Raw genomic sequence first — 19,033 nt, 5'->3', positions numbered from 1 at the left:
GTTGCCAAGTTGAGCTCGAAACCTAATATGAAAGATACTACTTTCTGTACTCTGAAGTTATATACCTAATTATAATTTATATTACAATTTATTTTGGCACTCAATTCATCTAGTCTCGTGGATAATCTCTCAAAACCACATGCTCCTGATCAGCCACTCGATGTGCTTGGCCACATCCGTATAGATGACAGGCAGTGTCAGATTGCATCTGTTGGTCATTCGCTGTCCGGCCGAGACGACGCCGCGCAGCATCCAGATGTCCTGCTCCTGGAGCATCAGTCCTCCGCCGGAGTCTCCGCTGCAGGGGCCGGATGCCCGGGCATTGCTGGCGCAGATCGTGTGCGAGGTGATGAACTTGGCGTTCTCCTCGGACAGATTTCCGCGGCATTCCCACTGGGTGATGATGTCCGTGTCGGTCATTTTGGCCAGCCGCGAGTTCCGGTTGCCCTTTTCATCCTCACCCCAACCAGCCACATAGCTCTTGTGACCCGAGGGCAGTTCGAGCAGATAGTTCTCATTCCACAAGCAGATGGGCTTGATGTAGTCTCCAATACTAAGTGTAGTTGCAAATCTAAGCTAGCAAATTTGACACAATAAGTGAATCATTAAATGTACTTACTCAGCGTGATTGGCCAACTGCAGCAGTGCCAAATCCGCATCGGTATATATATTGGGGTTGTACTGTTCGTGGATTAACAGTCGCGACACACCTACTGTAGCTCCCGATGAGAAGAGGTCCAAGGAGTTACGCCCCAGCGAAACAATAGTCCGTTCGCCCGGCAAGTTGCGACTGCCAAAGCGGAAGCAGTGGGCAGCCGAGATCACTGTTCTGGCCGAGATCAGCGTTCCGCCGCACAGAAAGTTATAGTCCCTGCCCACGTGCTCGAAAAGAGCTGCCATCCAGGGCAGCTGACCCCGCTCCACCTCGATGCCATTGTGGATGAAGGGTGTCTGGATGACCTTTTCCCGCCCACAGATGCCGCTCAGTTCTCCGATTGTCTGGGGATAGGACTTGGATACTTGCGCGGGCGGATTCGGCTTTCGAACTGGAGGGCTGGCTGAGTTCTGGAACTCTGGTTGGGGCACGGGTTGTGGGCGCGGGAGCGGGCGCGGGGGCGGACTTGGTGGAGGCTGTTGTGGGCGTGGCCTTGGAGGAGGCTGTTGTGGGCGGCGTCTTTGAGGGATCTCCTCCTCCTCCGCCTCCTCATACACCGTGAAGTTCCTCTGAGGGTCCCGAGGCCATTGGTGATCAGTTCGCTGAGAAGGCGGAATTGCTGACAAGGGCACAGAAGTTCGCAGGGTGCGCGACAAACTTAGCCTTGAGCTTGGAGATCCATCTTTAAGGAAAGCGAAATTCAGTTCAGTAACTTATTCCGAATACATGCCTACATAATAGAGTCTGTTATCTTTCCTGCTATTATAAGCCATTTTTAGAAAATGCATACCATCGTTTGAACCAAATATTAAATAGCACTTAAAAGTATTTGTATCGTATTTCGCTTGAAATAAAACTTACATTCCTGGACATATAAATTAAAATTTGTTTGGATTTACTTACAGGGAAGAGCCTCGCACACGATGTCTCCATTCACCGAAACCATTGTAAGTTTGGGCACCACGCCCGGCGTGGGAAAGTCGATTCTGTAGTTGATGGGCTGATTGTTAAACAAGCGATGCCTCAGCGAATCCTCATCCTCCAAGAAGTTGAGAGCGCCCGGAGACGACTGGAACAAGAATAGAGAGTTCAAAAGTAGATTAGCAGCTTGCGTCACTATAGAATAATTACAAATTCCAATTCCGACGTCACGGGGGGCTTATACCTATGTAAACATGGCTCAACTGGCAAAACCGAAGCTCTGGCAGAGCAATAACAATTTAAGCAGCTGAGCTGGGGAGGCAGAGCTCTGTTCGGCAAACCTGTTCCACAACTTTAAGGAAAGCAGTAGAGAATCGAACTGGGGAGCTGGGGAGCTGAGTGGCAGGGTGTTTTCCCGGACGCGACTTGCCTTATCAGCCATGCAATTCCCATGAGAATCAACTTGACCAATGAGCTCAGATCGCCCAGATCGATTGTGGAAAATCGTAGATTCCATCTGAGAGTAAGGTCAATGCTTGATAACACCAACGTTGCCAAACACTAAACTCTACAACGGGGTGGACAATTGGGAGCACTTACCGGGGTGTTTCTGCCAGGCTGGGAAAGTTCAACTCGCACCACGTTGTCCGTATTCGTTCTATCCAGCACTAGCTTCAAGTGTCCTATGAACTGATTCTCGTACTCCAGGTACCGAAATATCAACGGGCACTGGATGTATGGCAGGTTTTGGGCACTTATATAGCCGATTTGCAGCATGGCGATCAGAAAACCAGGCAGCTGCAGGTGCCACATCGCGAGTACAAACCCTTTCCGGAATAGTAAATATTTATGAAAACTAAATGCGACTGCAATTGCACAGCATGCAACCAATCTCTCGATCTGAGGTCAAACCGCACTCATTGAGAGTCGCGCGATGAATGATTGGTTTTAGCTCAGCCAATTCGCATTAGTTTCCGATCTAGCGGAATACAAAGCTGGTTGGCTCCCAAGGTAATACTCTTCAAAGGTGGTTTTGGCGATTCAAACTGGGTTTGACTTGGAATTATTTTTTCGAGCAAAAATACATATCTGACTTCAGTCAAATAATAATAATTTAAGTACTACACTTGATGGTAATGATAAAAAGATTGATCAAAGAACGATAAAGATATTCAAAACATCATGTACGAAAAAGTTTGCAGGGTATTCAAAGTGCTCCGCTTGGCTTTAATTTTTCCATGATTAATGAATCCACTTAGAATTACCCATAGCGCAGTAGTAGGCAGTAATACATAGATCTTCGGATTACGTGATTTGGAGTACACTCATGATTGGGAATCTCTACAGAAGGACGCCATGCACTTCAGCTTGGCCAGCTTGAATTTCTGTTTAATTCCACATGTTCCGGCGAACCCATTCTATGTGTTTGGCCACATCGGTGAATACGGATGGCTTGGATAGCTCACAGGTGTTTTCCTTTTCGTTGATCACACCTCCGGAGATCACTCCCCGCAGCACCCAAACGTTCTGTTCCCGGAGCATCAATGGTCCGCCTCCATCGCTGGCACAAGGTCCTGCTCCCGCCTTCTTGGCACACAGGGTGCTCGGCTGGACTAGCACATGGGGCAGCTCCTCGGCGCAGTTCGCCTCGGTAACGATATTTAGGTCGGTAATCTTGGACACTTCAGTGTTGCCGGTGCCGGTCTCATCAGGTCCCCAGCCGGCAACATAGCTCCCCAGACCCTGGGGCAAATCCATGCGGTTGCTGGTGCTCCAGAGGCAAATAGGCACTATGTAGTCCGTGTACCTTGTTATAATAAGAGTATAAAAAGCAGTAGTGTCGTAAATTGAATATATTTGTTTTATGGACTCACCTCACAGGTTGGTCCAGCCGAACTAGCGCCAAATCGGCCTCCGTGAACTGTTTGAACTGGAAGTTTTCGTGGATGACCAGCTGGGATACCCCGCGAAATTCTCCATCAGAGTGAATAGCCAGAGTGTTTCGTCCCAAGGAGACGGCCAGTCGAGAGGCGGGTAAGTCCCTTCCAGGAGCACGAAAACAGTGGGCGGCCGATAGCACCGTGGATGTGGAGATCAGGGTTCCTCCACAGATGAAGGCGGGTCCGTTGCTCTCCCGTCGCTGGAAGATCGCCACCAGCCATGGCAGCTGACCTCGCTCCAGACTTGTTCCTTGGAAGATCAATGGAGTGGTACTAGCTCGCTCCCGACCGCACGGAATCCCATTGGATGAAGGGTTCTGCTGGGGAACAAGATCCACAGGGCTTCTCACCGTCTGCTCACCGATTGGGGCAGAAGATCGACTAGGATCTGGTGTCGTCCGCTGTGGAGCGGGATTTGTTATCCTCGGCTGGGAGGTAGTACCTCTACTCTGATTCGCCTGCTGAGGGGCAGATCCCCTTCCGGGATTCCGGAACGCTGGCAGTGACTCATTACTCCTTCCAAACAGCTCTCCGCTATCCTCCAGTCTTGGCTGACTGGGCCTGGTTTCTCTGTAGTCGATCTGTGGACTTTCCTCTTGGGGCCAAGTGGGTTGCGGTCGGGTTGGCACAGGCTGGGGATTAGCCCCGAAAACTGATATGTAGGAGGGCGTCCAAGTGATTCGCAGCGTAATGCCAGTTCTTGGCTTAGGATCTGGAAAAAATATACGTCCCTAAATTGCATCTGATAGAAACTAGATAGAACTTACACTCTAAGCCACCGCAAAGTTCCATGCCATTTATTTGCATGCTAGTTATCTTCGGCGGTATTGTTGGAATGGGGAAATCAACACGGTACCGAATCGGCAATCCCTGGCGCAGATTTTGCTGGGTCACTTCATCATCATCCACCAACGAAATACTGCCCACGTAGTCCTAAGAATAAAAAGGAAACATGGCTTTCTGTATTAGGCTTGTTTACGTAAATATTCACGCCATGTGCAATTGTCATTGCCGCATGGGAAGGAAAGTGATAACAGAAGCAACTGATCTTGAATTGAGAACTTGCAGGCCAATCTCATGCTGAATCTTACGTTAAAGTCATGGTATCCCTGCTGGGAGAACTGCAGGACCAGCGTCTGGTTATTGGCCACTGGATGACGAACTTTCACCAAGCCGATGTACTGCCCCAGATAGCCCTGGTACTGGAATCGCGGAGAGCAGCCATTCCGGGGCACCTGGCCAAGACCCAAGTTGATCAGAGAAGCCAGGAGGAGAACGGTCGCCAGCTGATGCGGACTCATTGCAACTGCGTAAGAGCTGAGCTTTTCCAGTGTACTTTATAGTGCATTTAGTTACTCGCACTATGACTCAAAAGACTCACTCAATGAGCAAGTGATTTACGCGATCCAAGTCTCCCGACTTATCTTACAGTCAGTGGCGCTCCCCACTTTGTGGGTTTTTAGAATTCATTTTTGGAGCTATACTCGTACTCTCGAGTGCAAATTGCACAGCCACATGCCAAGCTCCATTATGCAAATATTTCGTTTTCTACCGCGTCTAGAATGCCATTTTCACATCGCCTCGATAGATCACTTCATTTTAGTCAATCCGGGAGTGGGATGAAATAATACTATATAATAATAGTCATATTTTTTCAGCTTTTCGTTCACATGTAAGCAGCACAAAGAAAATGAATGAAACTGCTGGTTCTTTTTCATAAAAGATGTATTATTGATGTAATATTTATTTTTCTGTTTAAAATTGGGTGCAATAGAGGTCCTGTTTATGTGCTGTCCCTGTTATATGTTCGCCTGCGATTTGATTATATAAAGTGTTCAATAATATTCGATTGTAAATGGTTATTTCCCCACCTATTTTCTGGGTGTTTCACTTTCGCGATAGTCCGCGATTATATCCTCCAGCTGTCTCTCCACCTCGACCCGCTCCTCGGCATATTCCCTGAGAGTTTTCTCCACACACTGATTGCTTTGCCTTTGGATGTCCTCCAACTGATTGCCCTCATTCCGCAGGTTCAGCAGATTCTGTGGAGCATTCTGGATGCCATCGATAGCTCTTCTCACGTCCCGGCGGCACGTTTTTGGCTTGACGCTGGAACAGCCTTCAGAGGCATCGATCAGCTGCCCAGTTGAAATTTGGAGGCCGTTTAGGGTGCTTTCCAAGTCCAAGTTAAACCGAATCTGGTTCCAGATAAACAGACCAACACAACTGCGCAATCGAAGGCCGTAACGATTGTTGAGGTTTTCAGTGATGGAGACAGCCTCCGCGGTCCTAAGCCCTCTAGTGGACTCCTGAACTCTCGAAACCTTGGCGGCAGCCCAGAACTTCCATTCCTCCTGAACATTGAGTTTTGGGACAAGTTGCTCCTCCTGGTTCTTGATGTTCGACAGGGTATTTTGCAATGGGGATATGCTCAAACTCAGACCAGTTAAAGTGTGCAGTGATTCCTGCAGTGCTTGCCTCCTTTTCTTTTTCCGAGTATTGGGCAAATCGGATAATAATTTCCCCACATAATTGTCAAGAAGATTCCTCAATTGCGTTATCGTACCTTCATTTTTGTCCTGCAGTTCGTTAGTGGGATTGAGAACCAAAATACCTTTTTCGTTTAGCCGTTCCGGATCATTGGGCAGAGCTCCACCGTCTCCAAATTTGTTCCAGATATCAAAGGCAGTTTCTATTGCCAGAACTCTGCCATTCCAGGCCAACAGAACCACCAGGAGGCTTAGAAAGCCGGTGCACTTCATCATTTTACCAGTCCCTAAGAGTCTTTACATCGTACTGCCCTTTTATAGCCAATTTATTCTGTACTTAAGTGTGCAGCACGCTTGCCAAACATTTGTTCAGCCGATGTCAATCATTTAGCAGTCAACACGTGGGCTCACTCGTATATGTTTACTTTTACGTCATATAGTTGCACATAGCCATTAAAGTGCAAGATACAAACTTACTTAAAGCTGCAGAAAGGCCAGAACAATCGGTGTTATTATTTGCTGGTTTTGCCAAATCCCAAAATATGCGGATTCCTTTGATTCCCACTGTAAAATGAGTGTGTCCCAGCTATTAAAAGGTTATTTTTTATAAAGTATTGCCAACGCGCAGCAGTCTAACATTCGATACTGCATTTGGCTCACCAATCATCCATCATTGTAAGTAAAATAATTGAAAGAGAGGCGCAAACTCGTTTGGCCGAAAATCACCAGACAGTGAAACATCTAAATATGTTTTGGCATTAAAGTTTTTAATTCGATTGCCCACAAAGCCACTCCGGATGCTCAGCGGATGTTTTCGTTTATCCAGTTGATGTGCTTGGACAGATCGCAAAACAGTACATACTGGTTCAGCTGGCAGGTGCCGGCAGGTCCGCGCTCCCCTGCAGACACAATACCGCGGAGCAGCCACCGATCGCCCTGCTTGACCATCAGACCACCGCCGGAATCCCCGACACAGGGTCCAGATCCATCCCGGTTTCCCGCGCATAGACTGCGCTCCGTCACCATGGTGCCTCTCCAGGTGCTGGCGCAGACCGTCGGACTGGCGATCTCCGCCTCCACCACGCGGGGATACTGGGTCCTGGAGCTGTCCTTCTCATCTCTGCCCCAACCCGCGATGAAGCCAGTGGTGGACACCCTGCTGCTTGCCTCCACCGTCCACATGCAAATGGGTGCTATAATGTCGTTGAACCTGAAATCCACATAATAGTCCTTATAATACATGCTTCAATATATGGATTTCATACTGTATCGCTGGTTATGAGTAATAAATTATCAGCTTCTGCAAGATGCACATATTTGTGGCTACAATATTTGAACTGGAAGCTTTAATGCTGTCTCAGCGATCTTTTTACAAAGAATTTAAATATTATTAAGATACTCACGTCACAGGCCGCTCAATGGTGATCAAAGCGATATCCGCATCTGAATAGGTGCGGGTATTGTAATCCGGATGCCAGAGCAATCGCAGCACATTGCGCATTTCGGCCCCATCCTCTCCATAGTCATCCAGATCATAGCGTCCGAGTCCGACGACCACGCGGTCCTCCGTCTTCCGATGCACACAGTGGGCGGCACTGATTACAATGCTGGCCGAGATCAGGGATCCTCCGCACTTATAGGCCAGAGACCGAACCTCCTTGTGATAGACGGCCGAGAGCCAGGGGTACTGGCCTCGAGCGAAATCGTTTCCATGTACAATAAACGGAGTTGTGGTGCCCTCTCTACCGCAAACTACTGGTGACAATTGGGATCGCGGATCGAAGCGCCGAGGTGGTGGAGTCGGCGGTGGAACGGTTGCCACTGTTGAAGGAAGTGGAGGTGGTGGTGCTGGGGTGTTCCTTATAGTTGGTACAGGTGGCCCCAAGGTGACTAAAACACTTTGCACTGGTTTATCCCACAAAATCTCAGTTCGAGTGGGTGCTGGAGTGACCGCTGCTGGTCCTCTGTTGGACACAGTCGTCCAGGGCTGCGTAAAACCACGCCAGATATCATTGCCACGTGAAGAGCTAGGATAGAATACGGTCTGAACACTCACATCGAAGCCATTCCGGGTGAAGGGATTGAATGCGGATGAAGCAAAGGAAGCCTGTGATTCACTGATTTCGAGCTCCCAGAAGCGGCCAAAGAAGCTGTTGGGCGGACTGTCTGGAACAGGGCTCAAAAGAATTCAGCAGCAAATATGCATATTAACTACAGGCAACTTCAAACCGCTGGAAGACAATACCTATTTCTAGAACCTGACACAAGCTACTCACATTCGCTGGCCGAGCACAAGAGCCGATCATTGTAGGACAGTCTTGTCAGCTTGGGCAATCCGTTGTATGAATTTGGTCTGAGGGCTATCCGAAACTTGGCCGAACCCTTACTCTGGCGTACAGTATTCTCGTCCGGATACGGCAGCAGGGAACCCACGTAAGAGGCCTGCGAAATGCGAGGGGTTAAGGTGGTCAGTTGGGTTGTCAATTCACCGCGAAGACAGCTGGCCAGTTCATACATCTTGTTCGCCCTGTTGCGAGAAGCGTATATCTATGCGGTTCCGACCCCGCATCAAGCTGGGCAGCGTAATCTCGCCCTGCGCACCCTGGAAGGCATCGTTGACATAGCGGAAGTAGTCCGGACACGAGTTCTCCGGAACAAGCTGGCCCCCGGCCAAGGCGATTAGCGACACAACTACGACCACTTCCAGACCCATGCCTTCCCGGAATCTTGTATTAGAAAAGAAGCTATCGGTTCCGCACGCGACAGCCCACGGCGGATAAATAAAACTGATTGCGAGCATCGAATATCACTTACAAATCTCGACGGCTTGTTGAGTCACTGAGTATCGGTGTTGAGCAAAACTGGAAATTCCGCATCGTGCTGAGCCAATCAGGCACAGCGTCCATCAAAACATTTAGGAACTAATCCGACTATTTGATACTTTGTCATCAACAAAAGCATAGTTTTACCATGGCAATGAGTGACCAGCGCAGTTTATTTTGATCGATTTAGTGGAGTAAGTAAGTGCTTGCCTTGATTTCACAGCTTCCCAAGGAACTTGTTCATGGCAAGCCATTGCTTATTAACTAATATACCCTTGGTACCTCGTACTCGAATGCCTCGCAGTCATCTGCCATCTGTGTTCTGAGCGAAAACCCCCTGCACATTAAACTTGTATAAAGAAAACAAAATCTCAAATTCAAAGAGATTATACATTACCATCGACTTAATAGAAACCTAACGATCATAGATCGAATTGCCGCCTTCAATATGGACTAGCAAAAAAGAAAACCTTACTGATAAGGAGAAAATTTAGTTAGTGAGTGAGAATACCTGCCAAAACAGCCGTTTTTCCCGCTCTTGAGTCTAAAGTATTGAATTAATATCAAGAGATCTGCCACAAAGCTCAATTCGCTTATAGTTTTATAGTCTTAAGCTCAATTAGAGGAATTCTGCTGCATGTTACTCTCTGATGAGCTCTCACTTGATCAAGTAATCTGCCTCTTTAGAAAACTTGTAATCAATGACTAAAAACATCTGTATAACTAAGTTATAGTGCTAAGGCAAGGCATTCATGTATACTTAATTGATTGATGGCAGCAATGCCTGCTTGGAAAATCCAGCGGCTTGGAAAAGGTATCTTCTATAGAACTTAAAGATTTATTGAGAATTTTGTACATCAATTGCTGTGTTTTCCTGTATCGTCACATCATAATTACTTGAGCGCCTCACATGACCATATTTTGACGTACCCAGTCGATGTGCTTTGCAACATCGCAGTAGATGACATACTTGCTGAGGTCGCAAATATCTCCGCGGCGAGGCGATAAGGACACCACTCCCCGAACGTACCATCGATTGTTTCGCAGGACGATCAGAGCAGATCCGGAGTCTCCGAAGCAGGGACCATGTGACTCTGAATTGCCAGCACATACGGTGCGCTGCGTGATGAAGTCCTCCGCCCGCTTCATCTCCTTGAGGCACTGATCCCGAGGCACCAATCGCACACTCACTGTCTTGGGAAAACGCGTCTTCTGGGCACTCCTGTCGTAGCCCCACCCGGCTACTGCTCCGGTGTCGCCCTCGTTCGGCGGCAAGCCCATATGGGAGCCCCAGAGGCAGAGGGGTTGAATGTACTTGGTGTACACCATCGGCTCGTTCAGCACCAGCAGGCCCACGTCCGCGTCCGGAACTGGATTGCCCTCGTAGGCGGACGGAGTCAGCACGCTGCGCACGCTGACCAGAGAGGCTCCGTTCTCAGGATTCTCGTTGCGATCATGCCTGCCCAGATAGACCCACAGTTGGCTGGCACTCTTTCCATAAATGCAGTGAGCTGCAGTCATCACAGTCCGCTTCGAGATTACCGAGACCACACATTTGTACGAAACCGTGGATGCCCCTTCATAAAGAGCCGCTAGCCAGGGATACTGACCACGGGTCACCAGGTCGCCTCCAATCTGAAGGGGCGCAAAGCCCTCCACGCCGCACTCCTCAAAGTCGGACTCTACTCTGGGCCTGATTTGAGGAAGGAATGGATTGGAGACAATGCTCGATGTGCTCTGCACTGGACGCGACTGGGGCACCATTTCCCTTGGGGCTGACTGTTGTCCAATGTACGATGAGGTGGACATGGTCTGGCGTCGGGTCATTGTGCTCGAAGGGGCGTCATCTGCAAAAGGCAAGCAGAAGATCAACAAGCAATCGTAAAAGAATAATTGGTAAATAGAATATCAATAGAATAGTTTAGTAGGTAACCTAAGCAACTATGTTGCTGGCTTGTCACTCACATTCTTCGTTTTGGCAGAGAACCTCGTCGTTAAATTTCACCCGGACTAGTTTGGGCAGCTCGTTTCCGAAGTCCTGGAAGCGGACAAAAACCTCGCCACGTTCTCCTCTGTGTATCTTCTCAAAGGCAGATTCCTTATTGGGATACGGAGTGAGGGAGCTCACAGTGTTTGCCTGCATGTGGGGAATTCAGTATGTAATAGTCCAAAGACATTATATAAGCGGTGGGGCCTTACCTGTTCAGTTCCGTGAGCAGTGAAGACCACCTCCCATGATAGGCTGTTCACACCGCCGCGTGGTGCGGTGAAGACGCCAATGTAGGCTCCACAGCCCTCTTTGTAGTAGGAGAAATACCTATCGCAGTTGTGCTGCGGCACCTGCAACGCCGAGCCGAGCTGCAGACTGAGACAAAGGCCCAGCAAGGTCAGCCACCAGATTGCCATTGCGACGGTACCAACCAATGCTGAATGGAGCTGAACGAGAACTGGGATCGCAATCAGAATCCACAAGCGACTGCCGCAGCACGCCCTCTCCATGGAACAGCTGATGATCTCTCCCCAGATTGCGGAGCGCCCCATTGACTGATCTCGGGCTTTTCCCAGCCATGCCAGGTCTTCCTCTGATCACTTTTTTAATCGTACAACTAACAGCTCAATATTCAGCAGGGGAGTTGCTGCCGAGAGAAAAAACCCGGCTAAATACACATGGGACCCATTTACAAACCCACCTTGCATATATGCTATGCATCAGCTCAAGCAATATGTATTCTCTTCTCGTTTTCCGATCTTGCTCAATTTTTATAGCAACAAGCTGTTCAGTGTCACTCAGGAACTTGTAAAAACACAACTATTTTTACTGGCTTGGTTGTGCCTGATAAATATTACAATGTAATCACTTATCAGTGCGAATAAGTTTTTAAAGCATGAGGACTATTTAGAAACAAGCTTAACGTAATTTGTTGGGCTATTTATTTAGTTATTACCCAGCAAGTTAACATTCACATTCACGAACTGATAAGAAAAGTATTACTTTCAGCACCCTGCAGACTTTTTATATTTTCGAGACCTCTTATAAATCGCGTAAGTTTAGCTTGAAGTTATTATCAGGCGTGGCAAGGTGGTTTATGTGAATTTCCATTGAAAATTATGTTTGTGGGAGGACGTTTATGGCGACAACGCATTTGGCCAGAAAACTTTTTCCAACAAAACAAAAAGAAGCAAGTGAGAATAAGGGGAAGTGCTCCTAACTTCACGACACCCGAAACTCAATTTTGCTGCATTGTGGCCGCGGGTACCCCAATTTGCCCCAACTGCTTGCCGGCAACTTTTATAATCAGTTTCAAGTTTGTTAAGCTTTGTAATAATTTGTTGAGATTTGGCGCGAAATTTTTCGATTTCTTTTCTTTTCCCAAACAAACTTGTTGTGCATTGTGCCGGGGGCCCAAGTCGGCCAACTTAGCGGAGGCACTTTGACAACACATCGGAAAACGGCGGTGCAGGCTTCCGCCTGCGTCCATAATGGGGTGGCAAGTGGAAGGTAGCAGTGCGTCTGACTGCACTTGAAGGCGGCTCCAATTGGGCGTCCTAATTGGAGCGGTTCCTGCTCGGGCGCCACTTCAACATGATGGGTTGGCTGGCCGGGCAGAGCAAATCAAGTCCAATCAAATTAGGCCTCGTGAATGGGCATTAAACTGGGCTAACTACTCGAGCAATGTGAACCTAAAATATCAGTAGCTGGCAAAAACTGAATTACAAATTCGATTTGCTTGCATAAACTTGAGATTTTTTTTTGACATTTACAATTTTTTAAGAATAATCAATAATTACTAATTTGTAGAAACTTCAGCTGGCATTCGCTAGTATCTAATGATGGTATCCCAAGCAGAAAGCCTACATTCTAAGCTCGGCGGATTACCTTAAAGGTGTCGCAGATGCAGATGCCGCGCAGCCGACTAAATACGAAGACAAATGGCTCCCCGCAGGACTTAAGGAACTGGTTTTTCTGTGCGTGCACAAAACCTGAGCGCAGGGAGCACTGCAACTCATCATTCCAAGAGTTATCCGCCGATTCTTCCACCAAATGCGTGTGGTACACATTGAGCAGCTGAAGCGATCGTTGCATGCGAGGTGTGCGAACCAAGGCCAGCAACTGGATGTAAGGACGGAACTTGATCCAGCGCTGGCAGTCCTTGATGTCTACTTCAGTGCCCAGATCAATAATCATTAGCTTGCATTCGTGATCATGAATGGCCCGCAAGATGTCCAGCTCCATGGGCCCCTTGAAGCACTTCTGCAGCTCCTCGGTGATGGTGAAGCCCAGTTCGTGGCTGGGAGTCTGCATGGTCCAAGGATAACGCCGGTTGGCAAAGTCGTACGCCAACTTCTGGCGGCGTTCGTGCTCCACTCGCAGTTTATTCACCACCTTGTCGATGGGCCTTATGGCCTGGGAGCCGCGGCGCAGAAAGTCCTCCTGGATCGGCGCCTTTCGCTCCTCCACCTCCTGGTTGAAGGCCTTTTCCGCGTCCTCGTTCTCGATCTCCTCCCTTTGGGCTCCCTTGCAGCAGCGCAACTCATGTGGCGGCATGTAGAAAGGATAGCCCACCTGGGCCAGATAGGTATGCCACTCCAGTCGATTGAAGGGCTCACGGGGCACAAAGAAACCATCCGGCTTGGTCTTGATGCGACAGACATTCTCGTCCAGAATCAATGGCCACAGCACGTCGAAGAAGGAGCCACCCAGCGTTCGCTTGTCCTCGGAGGTATTCATTTTGGGTACTTGGAATTTCTATTCATGTAATTTGGACTGGCTAGCAAATGTGTGTCTGTGGCAGAATTTCCGTTGCCTCGCTATCAAATGCTTAATAGGGTGACACAAATCTGCCAGCACATATCAATGTACACCTAGAAATATTTGGACTCCCTAAGCCAAAACTTTATATACATAATGCTATAGCACTGCTATGCTATGCTATACTATACTAATGTTACAACACATTTTTCCAGAGCTTGCAGTTATTACAATTGTAAATTTTGGAAAATGTGTACCTACTTATTTTCCTCTTCACTGCTTTCCCCATCAGCCAAATAAATCAGCCACTGGCACGCCCCCTAATAACAAGCTCTACCCATTTTTCTATACCTTAACTTGTTTGTTGGCATTTGTTGCCAAATTTATGCGCACTCACAGGCGATAACGTTAAGTAAGTATTCGCATCGGGAGATTCCCGATGCCACGACAACAATTTGGATACATTTAACGACATTCCATGCCGTATATTCACGGTAGCCGACGATCGCCATTATTTTATGAGCTGAAACAGCAAGGTGAAACTCGATTTTATGAGGGAGTGCAGGCGCAACAAGATGGCCGCGATTTTCATTATGCCCCAGTTCGAACATTTATATTAGTTTTAGGGGGCGTGGCAGATCCGAGGAGCAATGACTGCGACAACGGTGACGAGTTTTCGGGCTCATTAGCTTTTATGGCTTTGCTTTTATTGCTCGCGACGCGGCAGCTTTAATTTCGAACACAAAGTGTTGCATATCGCAGGGCGCTTGGGCGCCTGGGCGCCTGGTTTTTGGTCCTCCGCATGTGAGCAATAAATTTTCATAAATCAATTGTGCGTGCCACATTGAACACAATCAGAGGGCATACAAATCGAAGGCACCTAACCAAAATCCAATCCACAAAAGGTTTGAATTTAGATTTATGCCCGTGCACCGAAAACCGAGTGACGAATGCCTATTTTACGCTTCGATGTTCGAGAACTTATTGATTTAATATTCGGCGTTGGTGCGAAATTTTGATTCTAAGCCAGGGTTTTAACTTTAGCAGGAAGATTTATGGCATCTGGTTTGCCAGTTGCTCTCCAATTTCGAAATTTAAAGTTGACTTCTCTGGAAAATTGACCGAGAGCTCAAAACACAATATTTGTTTTACGTTTTTATTTCGTTTCATCTATCAAAACGCGACGACTTTTTTCATCTTTTTGGCCACAAAAAAAGAATGTATATACGCGGGATGTGTATAAAAATTTATGTGTATATTTATTGTGTTTTATTGGGGCACTTAAGCGTCAGACTGTAAGAGAATACCGCGAGAGCAAAAACAGAAAGGAAATGCGAAAAAAAAGTCAACAAAAAAGACTGGGAAAGAAAAACTGAAACAAGTAAGGACAACTGAGACGCTTATTGACATAAAAGCCAATCATTTTGAAATGGCTTTAAGCATTCGACAAATGGAGAAGCAGCCCGCAACATCAAACGGAAAAAATAAACAAAACTCGAGCGTAAAAGTGGAGTCGTATATTTTTTTGGCTATGCATTCGAGTTGGCACACCGCACGAAAAAAGCCACAGGAACTTCCAGTGGATGCACTTTGAACCCGTTTGCGGTTCGAGGTTCTCTACATAAATAATATCCTTTCCGAATTTTCCGCAAGAAAAATAGAAACGCGGAATTCAGCGCCTCAAAGGGGAAAGCTTGAATATGAAGGCAACGCAAGGGACTTTTTAAAGTTGCCACCGTCGTATTGAACATGAATTAAAATGTCACTGGGGCGTGAAAAAATGTGATTGATGTAGTGATGGTGAAATGTCCTCTATGCTGATTTCTTTTATGCTAGTTGTTAATTCCCAGCAGCTCATAAAAAACGATGTTGACTAATAGTTTAGAATGTATTTTGCCAAATATTACTTTAGTTTATGCTGACGGCACCGTAGTTCCACCTCCTTAAACAAGGATATTTATTATTTAAACTCTCTTTATTATGGGCATTGATAAATAACAACTTAAATATTCCATTATTATTATTTTGCACCTCGAAGCAGGCAGCGGACTAAGAACACAAATTCTCACACATTTGCGTGCGCAGTCGAACATGTATGAAAAGCCTCCATGAACATTTTCTGAATACACCCACATTCATATTGTGTGAGTCGAGTGGAAGTCGGACGACAGCTTCTTTATTTCAGTTCAAGGCCGTGTATTCATAAGCAAAACAAAACCAACGAACAATGCGCTAGCTTAAGGCACCTCAAGAGATTCCCTCGGTCTGGGAACCTGGACTGGCTTACAAATGAGTCTGCCACCTCAAATAACAAAGCAAATAACGCACCCCAACACCCAGAAAAAAGTGGACCAGGAACAAGCCCATTTGCGCTTTATAATATAAATATCTAGCCTGGTAGTCTCTCCTGTTTTAGTTGGTAAATAATGTATTAATATGTTCATGAATATATTTTACTAACAATAAACACAAAAATGTTTGCTTTTAATCGCTACTTCTAGGAACAGATGGTGCAATAAGGACATCAAACTCTTACCCAATTTTGGTGCAATCAAACCTTCAAAACTAACACATTTTTGGCAGTGCAGCAACAGCAGCTATAGATGGTTGGAGTGATGAATTTCTGGCCGGCCAGGCATTAATTCCATTTAATTATTATGACACCAGAGGGCAGCGCAAACAGGCCGCAATAATAGTGAAGGCTGACAAAGAGATTACAAACACCTTGGGTGCTGAGTGCTGCTTACCAGGCTCGCCCCAGATCCCCAGATGCTCTAATATATTCTAATGGCTCGTGTAGTGCCCGGCGATTTGCGAATCAGCTGAGGGGACATTTATCATACGCCATGTGGGCGCGTCGGCGTACGCGGCGAATGCGCAACGTGAGCAAAACGGTCGCAAAGTTTGCCGCAACTTGTGCCAAGTTTTCCGGCTCAACTCGAGCGGGAAAAGCGTCGAGCAGGACTAGTACAACATCGTTTTCACGCTTGCTCTGCCAAGTGAAACCAATTTGCGCATTTTGTCTGCATCGCAGAGCATCCCATCGGATCGCCTTGTCCCTGCTCCTATTCCTCTTCTTGTTTTTGGCTGCAGACTGCCATGGAGTGGCAATCGCTTCGAATTTTCCTCGTCCTGCACTTGACATTCAATTTTCCCTCGGAGCCACAGCCGTCTAATGAATGCAATGGCAAATTTGAGCCAAGTGCTGATTACGATTTCCCTTGGGCGCAGTCCAACCTATCAGATGGCTGGAGGATCCTCAAGGCGCTCAGAAACACTGAATTGACTACAGGGATAGGCGCCGTTTTTAGTTTCGTTTTTCAACTTAATAGATATTCAAGAGATACTTGTTTATTTATGCTTTAAAAGGTTTCACTGCGCTTGGAAATTGCAAATCCCACTGAATGTTCATTTTTCATAACTCCAATGTGTGAAGATTAATATTATACTCAGGCATCGGCTTTTACTCCTGTTTTCTTGACCCATAATAATTAAAGTCATTGATCAATTTATGCAACGATTTGAGTCATTATTAAGAAATGTAAAAGCAATTTGAAGACCAGATAAAAGAATTCCATGATGCTTGTTCTCATAAAGTTTTGCCGTGCTGCTTGGGGAAATTACAGATTTCACAGTTAAATGGAAATTCTCGCCTGGTCATAACTTAAAAACAAATTCCAACTGCCTGCATTGTTTTGCGCTTGACCAATGTTGCTCCATCTCTCTCTCCTCGCCTCCAGCCGTCTCTTTCTGAGGCAACGTATGAGGGCGTGCGTGTGTGTGGTCGTAAATCAATATTTAAGCTGGGTATAGTATGCTCGTTTAGTCTTTGCCGGATGGTGTGGAGCCTTTCAGCTAAAGTTTAAAAATAAAAAAAGCAAGCCCGAACTCATTCAACTCGTTCAACGACTCAATAAATGTTGCAAATGCGATGCTCTCTACGTATTTATTTATACGACAGCGAAATGGGGAAAACAGGGAGATATTTGTGGAGAACGTGCAGGATTCTCCCAGGACCTTCGCTTCGGTGCAGAGTCTATGGATTTTCGTTTCATCTGCAGCAGGGGCAACACGAAAACATTTCCAAACACTATTTATCTTTATTTGCCTCTCGCTCTGCCCATCGTTTTTCTCTCTCTTTCCATTTCGATGTTGAAATTCCAGAACCGGGCAGTGATATTTGTTATTTGCTAAGCGAAATGATATATACTGGCGTGTCATTAGTCATGCCTTGCTGCACATACATAAACACGTACTCTGGAACTGGGCAACGTTGCGTATACTTGATGCGCCAGTGCCACTGCCACTGCCATTTCACATCCACGAATGCCCGGTCACAACTTAATTCTTCGATTATAGCATTGCTTTCCGCGCAAAAACTTTATTCATAATGTAGTCCTAACCCTACTCCTTCAAATTGGAACTAATGTTTCGTTTTCATTTTGGTTTGCATAAAACTTAACGCACAATTTATGCAAAGTCTATTAAAATGCAAACGTTTCAGTTAATTACGGCGAATTTCAGTTTCCAAAGTCCTTAAGCGAAATTAGCAAGCAACTTTTCAAATATCGACAGCAACAATAACAACAAAGTTTGCTCTTTTCCCTCGCGTTTCCACCCCCATTCCCAACCGCCCACTGTGTGGCAAGTTAAAAGCGCTAAACGTTTTATTACCACCAGCGCAGCGCGGAAAACTCCCGGCCACTTGCGGGAAAAACGCAGAAAAACCTTTGCTGCGGTTGCCTCCAGCTGAAACTGCACTTGACGTACTACTTATGGTTGTACTTCTTTTTTTTGTATTTAGTATTTGGCGAAAATTGAACTTTTATGCTAGATTTATTATTCTGACACAGATACATTTCTTATTCAAACTTTAAAACTAGTGCACCTAATAATTTTCACTTCAATAAACGTTTTTATGCTGTAAAAATGTGCTTAAATTTCTTGTAAAATCATATGTTTGGCGTAAATCTTGGACACATATTAAACATGGACTCAGCCAACTATAACATCCCTTTACCTTTAATATTTTATTTTGATTCGAAAGAGATTGTTCTTCTCCACTTGTATACAGTTTTAAGCAATTGTATAAATCGGTCAATCGTCGTTCATTTCGCCACTTATTGAGCTATTCCTAATTAACTTGGCTGGCTTAATGTTGTTAGTTGGAGTATCTACGTGATAAATCCCTGCGTACATACGCCTATTCCCTGGTAATCCTGTGCGGGTTTCCAGAGGCTGCTTGGCTATCAATGACGAATGCAATATACCTACATTTTGCTCATGTTAACGCACCTAATCAATATGGCCGAAGGGCGGGTACGAAACAGGCCAACTGTTTGCCCATGATTGTTGGCCCAGCGTACTCGCGAAATGGCCCAAAGCCAGTTGGGCCATTAATAATTAGGCAAACTTAATTGGGTTTAACTTTAACTTCAACAGACCCTCATATTTAG

The 19,033-nt window shown here is 46.3% G+C and overlaps 6 protein-coding genes across 7 annotated transcripts; all 6 read right to left on the bottom strand.

The window, feature by feature from the left end:
* Positions 1-55: 55 nt before the first annotated feature.
* LOC6552560 (serine protease gd) lies at positions 56-2,517 on the bottom strand. The gene is made up of 4 exons (XM_001979862.3): positions 2,177-2,517; positions 1,559-1,724; positions 620-1,337; positions 56-553 (listed from the first exon to the last, which is right to left on the bottom strand). The coding sequence occupies exons 1-4, from the start codon at positions 2,387-2,389 to the stop codon at positions 130-132; spliced, it is 1,521 nt and encodes a 506-aa protein (XP_001979898.1). The 5' UTR covers positions 2,390-2,517; the 3' UTR covers positions 56-129.
* A 254-nt stretch (positions 2,518-2,771) lies between these two features.
* Positions 2,772-4,817, bottom strand: LOC6552561 (serine protease 42). The gene is made up of 4 exons (XM_001979863.3): positions 4,608-4,817; positions 4,284-4,449; positions 3,451-4,228; positions 2,772-3,383 (listed from the first exon to the last, which is right to left on the bottom strand). Exons 1-4 carry the CDS (start codon positions 4,815-4,817, stop codon positions 2,966-2,968), a joined length of 1,572 nt encoding a protein of 523 aa, XP_001979899.1. The 3' UTR covers positions 2,772-2,965.
* Positions 4,818-5,223: 406 nt separating this feature from the next.
* LOC6552562 lies at positions 5,224-6,291 on the bottom strand. Its single transcript, XM_026982887.1, has 2 exons — positions 5,388-6,291; positions 5,224-5,327 (listed from the first exon to the last, which is right to left on the bottom strand). Exon 1 carries the CDS (start codon positions 6,279-6,281, stop codon positions 5,388-5,390), a length of 894 nt encoding a protein of 297 aa, XP_026838688.1. The 5' UTR covers positions 6,282-6,291; the 3' UTR covers positions 5,224-5,327.
* A 462-nt stretch (positions 6,292-6,753) lies between these two features.
* Positions 6,754-8,787, bottom strand: LOC6552563 (serine protease 42). 2 transcript variants are annotated; one of them, XM_026981406.1, is made up of 5 exons: positions 8,521-8,750; positions 8,282-8,447; positions 8,062-8,171; positions 7,409-7,992; positions 6,754-7,215 (listed from the first exon to the last, which is right to left on the bottom strand). In XM_026981406.1, the coding sequence occupies exons 1-5, from the start codon at positions 8,716-8,718 to the stop codon at positions 6,807-6,809; spliced, it is 1,467 nt and encodes a 488-aa protein (XP_026837207.1). In that variant the 5' UTR covers positions 8,719-8,750; the 3' UTR covers positions 6,754-6,806. The 2 variants fall into 2 exon arrangements, with proteins under 2 accessions (XP_026837207.1, XP_001979901.1); XM_001979865.3 differs by having other exon boundaries at positions 7,409-8,171; positions 8,521-8,787.
* An 857-nt stretch (positions 8,788-9,644) lies between these two features.
* Positions 9,645-11,273, bottom strand: LOC6552564 (serine protease gd). Its single transcript, XM_001979866.3, has 3 exons — positions 11,027-11,273; positions 10,793-10,964; positions 9,645-10,674 (listed from the first exon to the last, which is right to left on the bottom strand). The coding sequence occupies exons 1-3, from the start codon at positions 11,231-11,233 to the stop codon at positions 9,734-9,736; spliced, it is 1,320 nt and encodes a 439-aa protein (XP_001979902.1). The 5' UTR covers positions 11,234-11,273; the 3' UTR covers positions 9,645-9,733.
* Positions 11,274-12,550: 1,277 nt separating this feature from the next.
* On the bottom strand, positions 12,551-13,686 carry LOC6552565. Its single transcript, XM_001979867.3, has one exon. It carries the CDS (start codon positions 13,554-13,556, stop codon positions 12,687-12,689), a length of 870 nt encoding a protein of 289 aa, XP_001979903.1. The 5' UTR covers positions 13,557-13,686; the 3' UTR covers positions 12,551-12,686.
* Between the last annotated feature and the right edge of the window lie 5,347 nt (positions 13,687-19,033).

This window comes from Drosophila erecta, unplaced genomic scaffold, assembly GCF_003286155.1.
Source record: "Drosophila erecta strain 14021-0224.00,06,07 unplaced genomic scaffold, DereRS2 tig00000000-arrow-pilon, whole genome shotgun sequence".
NCBI classification, from domain to species: Eukaryota; Metazoa; Arthropoda; class Insecta; order Diptera; family Drosophilidae; genus Drosophila; species Drosophila erecta.
The sequence above is the reverse complement of the archived record's forward strand: the minus strand, read 5'-3'. Positions and strand labels throughout refer to the sequence as shown.

Bases quoted from the DNA above. Each gene is read 5' to 3' on its own strand.
- LOC6552565 (XM_001979867.3), bottom strand. From the start codon at position 13,556: ATGAATACCTCCGAGGACAAGCGAACGCTGGGTGGCTCCTTCTTCGAC.
- LOC6552564 (XM_001979866.3), bottom strand. From the start codon at position 11,233: ATGGCAATCTGGTGGCTGACCTTGCTGGGCCTTTGTCTCAGTCTGCAG. The intron at 10,965-11,026 runs GTAAGGCCCCAC...CCCCACATGCAG, and splicing joins CTGCTCACGGAACTGAACAG to GCAAACACTGTGAGCTCCCT. The intron at 10,675-10,792 runs GTGAGTGACAAG...TGCCTTTTGCAG, and splicing joins TCTCTGCCAAAACGAAGAAT to ATGACGCCCCTTCGAGCACA.
- LOC6552562 (XM_026982887.1), bottom strand. From the start codon at position 6,281: ATGATGAAGTGCACCGGCTTTCTAAGCCTCCTGGTGGTTCTGTTGGCC.
- LOC6552561 (XM_001979863.3), bottom strand. From the start codon at position 4,817: ATGAGTCCGCATCAGCTGGCGACCGTTCTCCTCCTGGCTTCTCTGATC. The intron at 4,229-4,283 runs GTAAGTTCTATC...TATTTTTTCCAG, and splicing joins ACTTTGCGGTGGCTTAGAGT to ATCCTAAGCCAAGAACTGGC. The intron at 3,384-3,450 runs GTGAGTCCATAA...TATTATAACAAG, and splicing joins CGGCTGGACCAACCTGTGAG to GTACACGGACTACATAGTGC.
- LOC6552563 (XM_001979865.3), bottom strand. From the start codon at position 8,718: ATGGGTCTGGAAGTGGTCGTAGTTGTGTCGCTAATCGCCTTGGCCGGG. The intron at 8,448-8,520 runs GTATGAACTGGC...CGCATTTCGCAG, and splicing joins CGCAACAGGGCGAACAAGAT to GCCTCTTACGTGGGTTCCCT. The intron at 8,172-8,281 runs GTGAGTAGCTTG...GCCCTGTTCCAG, and splicing joins CTTGTGCTCGGCCAGCGAAT to ACAGTCCGCCCAACAGCTTC.
- LOC6552560 (XM_001979862.3), bottom strand. From the start codon at position 2,389: ATGTGGCACCTGCAGCTGCCTGGTTTTCTGATCGCCATGCTGCAAATC. The intron at 1,725-2,176 runs GTAAGTGCTCCC...TTCTTGTTCCAG, and splicing joins AGCCTGGCAGAAACACCCCG to TCGTCTCCGGGCGCTCTCAA. The intron at 554-619 runs GTAAGTACATTT...AACTACACTTAG, and splicing joins CAGTTGGCCAATCACGCTGA to TATTGGAGACTACATCAAGC.